The following is a 9966-nucleotide window of genomic DNA, read 5'->3' on the forward strand; positions in this document are numbered from 1 at the left end:
CCCCCCCCCCCCCCTCATTGCATCTATATATCTTTCTTTACTCATGTCCGCTTCCAAAGGTTTGTCTCTGTTCATCGTCACGTTTCTCTGTTGTTCTCGCGTCGGTTTCGGCCGCCGATATCGGGATGCTTGGGAGCCCCGAGGGCACAGAAAAGTAGCAAAGGCCAACCGCCTGTAATCGTTGGCTGGAATCGAAAGTCACGGAAATGGTAGTTGCTTCTTTTTCAACCCTGCTTTCATCGTCTCGATTCGGCGGTTTCGACCAATGTGACGTCCGCTTCTTTTTTGCTTGAAAAGCGTTGTCACTTTGATGTGGTTGTACGCGTCAGGCACGAGCCACTTTTTTTCACTGCGGATTTTTTATGGACCAGTGGATCTACAAAAATGGTAAAAGGATACCTGTGGGCTTGGTAAATGAAAACTAACAACAAAAAAAAACGCACCGAGAGAGGCTGCAAATCTGAAAGCAAGGGGAAATGGAAACAATGGTTACGGATTTACTATGTATTATCAAAATCTGATGAATAAACAAGGCGAGAATATTACTGAGCATACCATATTATTCAAACAGTGTCCTGAACAAAGTGACTAATCTCAGTAGGCTGGAATTTAAATCTCGGCAAATCCTAAGATTTGCTATGCAAACAATTTAGGTATTGAGATAGCTTCAGGTACGTAGATGTATCTGTCCAAAAATTGCTGTTCAGTAATACATGCAGTCAGCCCACTCTACAATAACACTTAATTTACTGCGATTTTCCTTCCGAGTTTTTTTTTCGTAAGCTAATCTTACTCTGAAAAAGGTTCTAATGAAATCCAGAGACCCATTAACTTTTCGTTCCCTTGCTCAAAACTGACCTACGGTCCCAAGGATCGGACTTCATGTTACACAGGAAGAAACCCGAACCGGGGTTCATTTTCTTTCCCCCATTTCCATCTTCTCTCAGCAACCATCAATTCATGGACCCACCACATTGCATACGAGCTCTCAGGGCCCGAAAATCTGGCCCCAGGGCTGTAATTAGCAACAGGAGAATCTCCAGGAGGCTTGCAAAGCCTTAAACATCTCTCTACCAATCCTTTTTCGTATCTACTATGGAATTAGACTCGCAAAAAGTATGCATTTCAGCTCGTACTGAAGATCCTACAATTGAGCATTGTGGAAAATCATCGAATCACTAATTTCTCAAAGGAAAGGAACCTCCCGATACGTTCAGTCCTATTTCTCTCTAAAAGGTTCCCGTAACAGCGTATTCTCTCTGCGATCTTTTCTCTCGCTTCCTCCTTCTGTATCTTCCCACAATCTACGCCCCGTGGTTTCTCTGCGACTCCCTGAGGACCAAAGTCCAGAGATCCCTTGGGATTTCAGTCGATGCTTCCTGCTTGGTACCCGTATACACACACAAAACGGTTTCAGATATCATATCTGTCAGCTGAAAATGTCTCCAGTGTGCTTCAGCTTATATCTCAAGCACCTAGGTCGAGCACGCTCCTTTATAGGCGAGGAGAGATAAAAAATAACACGCATAAACAAACTCGCTCGTTTTCCGATTATTTTAGGAGGGCTCCACATTTTGAACGATGATTTTGATAAATTTAAAGTCAGGGAGGCTTTCAAGATAAAATCTTTTTCAAATGTTTCAAGGCGTTAGATTGAATTTTGTTACTGTCGAGAAATAAAAAATCTGTCAGCTGCGCTTTGTGCTTCTTATGGTCACCATTAAAACACGAACTACGTCTCGTATCAACAAATGGTCGGAAGTTAATTTCTACTGAGAACTAATTTAGGCAAACAATTTTGTCGTAGAACATTGTATTGCATCTTCTGTTTTTTTTTTTCGTAAAATAAGGTATTTAATTTATTATGTTATTTGTTCACACTTAAAACCAAAACTATGCATCTTATAAAAAAGGACTATCAATAAATTTGTAGACCTTTTTTAGATAAATAATATTTTTAGTCTTCAAAAACGTGTGTCAAGGCGAGATGCAATGTTTTTCAAAAGTTATCTAGTATGCAGACGACGCGAGCGACGACAGACACCATAGCAAAACCTTTTTTTAGCATTCTGGGGGGTCTCGATACGTAAAGAATCAATGGAATACACGATAGTCAGTTTTCACATCAAACTAATACCATCTCACTGCGATGAGAATGTAAAATGTTTATTCTGGGCCCACAACCTGTTATTGTGTAAGTTCTAGATCCATAACCCAAAATATAGAAGATATTGCAAATTCATTCCTATGAATAAGATTCGTGAAAGTTTTCTTAAACTAACTTTTGCGTCTACCATTACCCTTCCATCTCCTCTAAAGTTTTTGACGCATGTCAGGATTTTACAGCTAAAGGAAGGATGGAGGTGAAAAAGCGAGAGATATCTGTTAGGTCTCGAAAGATTTTCTTACATAGGGCATTTCCGGCACGTCTAGTCTTTTGGAAATACGCCTTTAATATTGAATTCTTTTTTAAAGGTTCGAGGGCGGACTGATATAGAATATCGAGAAGTAGAGTGCACGTTCTTCTGATTATCCTCGGTCTGATGGCTCCACCATATATCGAGCAGGGTTCATGTACCCTCGCGGTTTTCTGGGCCTTATTTCACTACATAACGGGTGTTGCCCTGGACTGGAAATATGTATTCTTGATCTCGATATTCAATCTATCGATAGACTAAGGACCTATGTAACTAAAGAGCTTCGAGAGTTTCTTGAATGTCCCTCTTTTTAAAATATTTTTTCCCTTAAAAAGGAAACCGCTATTCTTTTGTTAAAAGTCCCTGGTTACGGTAACACGTCCTATGACAGCATCTTTTTTTTTAAATCATCCGAGTATCAGAATTTATCTTTCAAGGCGATCACATAACATACCTGATTTATAGAATTGTGTTTTGTGTAGATGTAGACAGTATAATTGTAGATTGTAGTAGCAAGGTACAAAATTAAAAGAAATCAGGATGATTTTCTATCATCTTCTGTGATTTTTTTTACACGTCAATCTTTGCTCCTCCAAGAGATGCCTGTCTTTTGTCATGTTTCAAATATTTGCAACTTTTTTCTATCTGAATGTAAAGAGCTCAAATGACACCCGGTATATGGTGTCATGGTAGGCCGGAGCTAAAGGTATTCGAGAATCGAGCACCAAGGGCTACCTGAGCCCTTCTCCACTTTTTCTCTCCGGGGTTACCGTCTATTCTTCAACTCCCCATGAGACCCCGTTCCCCCTGCTTTTCTCTCATTGGGGTTGAGAAACTCGAAGGGTGAGGTATCTCCCTTTCTCTTCTTCTCCTGCGTTCTCTTTTCTCGCTCGCTTTTTATGTTACCTGCAAAGCAGCAAACACCCTTTGAGTCGCGTGGCACCATGCACTGGCAGACGCATACGAATTCCCTATAGAAATCTCATCTTTTGGTTTGGCTGAACCCTACCTTGCAGACATACCAATTCTAGTTTACATAAATTGTATTTTGGAATACATTTTTTCTGAAAGCTTTTATAATTGCCTGCCAATGTTTAAATTAAAATTCGAAACATGTTTTTTGCGCAATTATCAGTAAAGACTAATTAGTATCATTCGTCTTAGTCACGATGAAATACTTCCCAGCAAAATTCTGTCGTTGAATGTGTATTTGGAGATTCCTACCTGTTCAGTTTGCAAATATTCGGCAGGTGCTAATGCGAAATAACGGGGCGGCGATAAAATTGATCGATGAGAAGATATTGGCGGTGAATGATTTTCAAGCGAAGGTGAACTGGTTATGCGATTCACCTGTGTCTTTACTTTGTAGCACGCGTGTCTGTGTTTGTGCGACATTCGCTCGCTGTCGATATGACATCGCGAAACAGAGCTCTGAACGATATAATTTCTAGTGAATCACAGCTAATTAATCACATTTATCTACACCGGACTAAAACACTCGTAACTCGAGTTTCAATTGTCACTCCCTCTTATATCTTAACCTTTTCTTCGCTTTTGCATTCAGTTTTATTCTCTTATCAAACTATCGGATAAAAAAGTCGCTCTTGGCTATCTCAAAATATTATTTCAATATATTATTCAATAATAATTTTTCATTTTTAGAATTTGAAAGGAATTTCGAGTGGGGTCGAGGCCCAGACATGCCGACATTCAATCTTCAGCTGTGTTGAGAACACGTCAGATCGAGCATCGGTAATCTAATATTGTGTTGCCCAATTTTCCAAATTTGCAAACTGAGCCTTGTACCATGCTGTTAGCGTGGTAAGTGTTAATATCCACGCGCTTGTTCATTGAGATTAGATCACTTGTAAAAATATCAAATATACCTAATTACCTATAGCAGAGAAAAATTTCACAAATTTAAAAACCAAAAGAGAAGAAGTATGTATAACATTAAGTCATTGGTTAAACCAGAATTGCCGTAACTTTCAAAAGTCGATTAAGAATATGTCAGTTTTAGCTATTGAATTTATACAAGGATATATGGTTGAGGTTTGATGATGCGTACGGTCCTGTCCTTCTATTCAATGAGACACCCTTGCACGCTTAACATCCCTGGGAAATATGTGACGGATTCACGCCTACGTTTTTCTGTTGCATGTCTGTGTACATACCCTGCTTTTTTCAACCCACTTCGCATCTGCATCGCGCAACGTGTCACCGCGAGTACTTTGCGCATTAAGCAAGAATGAAAAATACGATCAGAAGACGAAAGGGAAAATCGGATCACAGAGAATGTTGCAAACGAATTAATATTTTGACTTTCTAGTCTAGCTTTTAAATAAGCTACATTGAAGGTTTTAGTAAATCGACTCTCTTTTAGCATTAAAGTAAATTCTTTATTTAAAAAACTCGATCTCTATAGAATCAGATATACTATAAATTTTAACAGTCATCGCATAATTTTACTCCTGAAAGCAGCGTGTTTAAATTTACCGTTAATGGGACACTCGTGCTTGATTGTGGGATGACCGGAAATAGTTTCGGGACATTCTTCGTGTTCAGTTGATTTTGATTCGAGTACCGCAAAGTCGAACGTTGCCTAGAATCGCGACGCATGTAACGCATTCCGCGAGGTGTAGTGTCGAATTAATGTCCGGGCCAAATCTGTGTAGATGGTATCGCCGTCCCGTCGGGAGTGTAATTTGCAACAAATTTCCTATCGCAGGTCTCGTTTTCCGTACAGCTAAACACGGGGCACACCCATACGATTAGCATATTCGCTACCCGATACGGTGCAGGTTAGGTCGCGACATATCTGTAACTCGAGTGCCTCGAATCTAGGCGAATTAAGGTTAGGTCGGTCCAGGGTCGCGGGCATTGATGATAAATTGAATACTTCTTCAACGTATGTTTTCTAACATTTTAACGAGAAGCGAGATACCCCGTAATGTCGACGTTTATTTATAATAACACTCTTCTCACGAGAAAATTTATTCCTAGGCTCGCTAATTTAAGGCTTTCAACCGAAAGGTAGTGATTTGAAAGTTTTAAACCTACGTGTATATAATTATATTGATCCTTAAAGTCGGATCCCTAATGGCCTATTTGTCTTCACATTACATTTTATGAGAGTGTGAAAGTCGATATAAAAAGTGACATGGAAGAAAAGATGTGCTGAACATGGTCAGCAGCATTTATGGACATCATATATACAAGCTTTGGATAAAGCACGGCATTGGGGTTTGCTTTGCAAAATCATATAAAAGGTTTCCTACAACTTTTATTAAATTTAAAGTGTCCGGATATCTTCTATTTATTGGATCTTTATCAAAATCATACTTTTTGTTGCAAAAATCTGGTAGAGTGCTCACTGAAATTATTTTATCATTACCTTTAGATTGATTCACTGAGAGAAGTACAAAAGCAAGTAGATATAAGTAATGAATGCTCATAAATATTTCTCTTATACTTTTCGCTTCAATTAATTGAGGAGCAGTTCATAATAGAAACAATAGGATCAAAGTTGCGTAACAAAGTTTGGGATTTAGACCGAGTGTATGTGAGATATGAGCAGAGTAGGCGAGGACTTTGTAATAGACGTTCTGTCATCGGTCGACGGTGATCAACCTGGATGGTCCGGACAATCGTAATAATCGAGAGACTTGGAACTTATGCGACAGAACGTGGGTAACACTACGTCATAACGGCCGAGCAGGTTTGGTAGTTCTGAGGATGACACGGTAGCCCATGGTTTAGATTGTCCTTTGATGCATGATATTGCAGAGTCGGTACACGCTTCGCCAAACATGTCACGAACAAGCCGAAACTGTTAGGATTCATAGTTATCTCGACGATCCTGCACTGCCACTGTCGTTCTCCTGACACTGGACACTCGACCCATACAAGGAGTTAACCGTCCGTTTTCAATCCGCACTTTCCTCCGGAACTCCCATCACCAAAGGCATATTCTTTCCTCTTCAAAAACCCATTGGCAATTTTTCCTCCCAGCAAAAGTTGGCTCTTGACCTAAAGATCCTGAAGTAGTGCCAAAACAATGCTTTGTAGATACTATTTTTCTGAAAAGATTGGATATCCTTTCTTTCAGAAGCTCTAGTCTGAGGAATCGAGTCTCCCCTGATCACATAACCTCCATAAATACTCGAGTCGCGCTCACACACATGTCTCGCAACGTGGTCGATATTAATATAAAATGAAGTCTTTCCTTGTGCTTTGTGTATCCTCCTTGCAGGTTCGATTGCGTATTCTGAGGGCATGAGAGGAAAACAAAATAAAGAGAGCGTGAGGTACGATCGAAAAGCCCCGTTTCTGATTTATAAAGACACATCGCGATTTTATGCCGACATTAATTTTACATCAATTCGCCCCTACTGCATGTTTTTCACAATAACGTGTTCGAGTTTTCAAACCGCATTTATGCATATATAATATGAGCCTTGTAAGCCAAGCATTACAGGATTTTCTTTTAGATTTAGAAAATATTGGGATTACATAAAGAAAACGGTAGAGTTCTCATTTTCATGCTTCAATAGATTCCCCTTTATATCAGACCTGAAAATCCCCTACAAATCCATACCCCTATCTAAATGTTTTGTTACCCCTAGGTACTAACCGGTATCCTTGAATAATTCTACTAATCCCCAAATTTCGTATACTCTTTCCATAAATCCAAAGATGAACCTAAAGTGTAAAATTCTGGCATTGAGCGACTTCCCTTGTTCCATATTCTCATCTAGCCTTATTCTGCAATTCTAGAAATGAATCTGAAGAAGTTGTTAGCCTTAACGTCTCACCGCAAAAGGACTAAAAATCGTTCGCTATCGGCAAGCGCGTATTCTAGCAAACTGATTCGGAACGTCCATTTACTTAATCTCGCGAGATATTCACGATCACATCGTCCAGATACTCGCGTTCTCGTCTGTCACCATCGAGTTTCCGTTTGCATACGGAATTCTAATTTCACTCAACCTACGTGCGTCTCAGTAAATGAATCGAGCGTAGAGGTGGGTTCGCGTGACACCACGCGCTACTATTTACGCTTGCGAGACTGCAAGATAACTGCGTGGTTGATTACTGGAATGTGGTTTCAGAGGACACCGTCGCTCGCGATCTTATCGCCGGCCGTTGGCAACTTTATCTTGTCTTTTTTTTTTGTCGAAATCGAATAACGAGCGGCTTTCGGAGCTCAAAGACGTACATTTAAAGGCAGAAATTAAGTTTTGCTTTTAGAATGACCCCTTATCTTCCAAATTACTCCCTACTTTGCGGATTACGTCTCCCTATTTCTACTTATGATAATAAAATAAGAAAATTTGGTGTTTCAGAAAAACCAGGTTTCCAGTCGCCGTATGGCCCGACAATGGAAAACAGAATGGTGAGTATAGATAAAAATCAGTTTGACCACAAAAGTCTTGATTGAATAATCTGATCGACATAACCGTTTGATGAAAGATATTGTGGGTTCACATTTCACTACATTAATGGAGCAACTTCGCCTCTTTCCGTGGGGTGTTATTTTTCAAATTAAGCGAGCTAGTCTCAGTTATGAAGCGGGATTATAGGTTGCGCTGCGCGTACTAGAAATAGCGGCATAATAATTATTGCCATCGTTGGGAGCAAATTTATACGAGAAAAAGTTACTCATGCCAGCCCCAACTTCAGACGCCCAGTACCCTCGATATAATCCGAAAACTTTAGCCGCAGCGATATTTTCGGCAAGCGGTTCTCAACATGGAGCACATCTCTCAAACAAATATGTGTATATTATTCTTGCAACAGAATATGCTAAGTAGCATTTACTACTTTCTTTCATTTTATTTTTATAAATGATCAAAATTGATGATTGAATTGATATTCGTAAGTAATGGTGAAAGTTTTATTTAAATAATATCCTCTTCTGGGAGGCTGGATGAGAACCACTCTTCGCTAACTTTAATATCACTTACGCCCTCTCTCATCCGCGGCAAGGTATCTATATCTTCGTATATAGGGAGTATATATATATATACTCGGGAAGATTGTACATGTATAAAACAAAGCAACTGCTTCCGAGGGTAGTAGGGGGTTAACTGGCCTGGATGAAAAGTTGCCCGGAATAAGGATAAAGTCTCTTGTATTCTCCAACATCTCGCTTCTTACCTATCTATATTTTCCTCGAGAATACGCCAGCGCTTTTTTTTATCCCTTTATCCAAACGTGGAAATCCTCTTAAGCAGAGTTCCACTTTTTAGGTTTAAAGCTCATTCATAAATTTAAAAAGGTAATAAAATTTTAAACGTAACTTCAAAAGTTTAACTTGAAAAAAAAATTCTCTTTAATATTGCATGTGCAAAGCTAACATATTTGAATACTGTTAGGATTGTTTATCTATTTGTATTCTTTTCGCTCCTATCTCCCCTTGCAACGATCCGCGGTAATTTCTCGAAATAAAGCATGTACTTTCTAAAATTCAACTAACTGATTTTAATTGGCATTAATATGTACGTCGCGTTGGAAGAAATTTGCGCAATGGAAATTAAATAGAAAGTACGTTTGGCACGGCCGATGACATATTATTCGCGTCGATTGTATCCATCGCGAGAGTAAAAGAGAGTGAGGAAGAGGAAAGGAAAGCAATGAGAGCGGTGGAAAGGCAGCTACAATAAATCAGCCATCGAATCGATATTCCTTATCGGTTATGGTTTAACGACTACCGATTAGATATTGCCTCTTGATAACGCCGGAAAATCTTTAGCGACGAGCTCGTTCCCATTCATCGCTGTTGAACCTCCCGACCCGGGACGCTTCGAAAATAATTAACCACAGAAAAAATCGCACAGTCTTCAGGAACAAGAGATTAGAAACGAGTTTTAGAATCATTGGCATTTCTGTTAATTGCATAAAAAAAGACAATTCGACTCGATTTATAAGACGCTGCCGTAACTTTATTAGTTCCGGTCTTTTTTTGATGATATTTTGGATTTGATATTGGTTATCCTTGAGGTATCGAAAATACTGCCTTGTAGATTGTGGAATATACTGTATTTTCCTGCTGGGTTCTTTGAACAATATCATGGAAAATAATGGGAATGCCTTGTCGATATCTTTTCCTGTGAGGGAATTCGGAGTAAAGCGTCGACTGGCCCGGGATCAATGCTCCCTCGAAAACGGGATGATCGATCTGTGATTAGGCCAATTTTTTGTAATGTCCGACGTTCTTTCGCCTGGCCAAGAATTGGCCTCGTTCCAAGGACTATCCGCGTCTTCTAGCTTTTCTACCCCTTTCACTATAAATACTACTTTGGACTGAGATTTTCGCTTCGTTGAGTGTTGGAAATCGTCCCAAAGAATTGAACAAACCTTCTGCAATCTGCATTTATAAATAGCAGGGTGGCCACCCACCCGGGAGAATCGGGAGAAACTTGCACCGGGAGAAAACCGGGATAAAAGCGGGATAAAATAATACACCGGAAGATTTCCCGTATTTCATATTTTACGCATTTTGTAATTCCAGAAAGTTTACTTGGTTTACATGTCACTTGATTCTAAA

General features: G+C 39.6%; 1 protein-coding gene across 12 annotated transcripts in view; it reads left to right on the plus strand.

Moving 5' to 3' along the window:
* The window catches only part of LOC117168005 (protein daughterless), a 318058-nt gene that overhangs the window by 29379 nt on the left and 278713 nt on the right, over window positions 1–9966 (plus strand). For 11 of the 12 annotated variants that reach the window (XM_033353401.1, XM_033353319.1, XM_033353327.1 and 8 more), the window contains one exon: window positions 7763–7812. In XM_033353401.1, the coding sequence (XP_033209292.1) occupies window positions 7798–7812 (15 nt within the window). In that variant the 5' untranslated portion in view covers window positions 7763–7797. Of the gene's footprint in view, window positions 1–4202; window positions 4239–7762; window positions 7813–9966 lie in introns of those variants that run through there. The other variant, XM_033353407.1, reaches the window with a different exon arrangement.

This window comes from Belonocnema kinseyi, chromosome 1, assembly GCF_010883055.1.
Source record: "Belonocnema kinseyi isolate 2016_QV_RU_SX_M_011 chromosome 1, B_treatae_v1, whole genome shotgun sequence".
NCBI lineage: Eukaryota > Metazoa > Arthropoda > Insecta > Hymenoptera > Cynipidae > Belonocnema > Belonocnema kinseyi.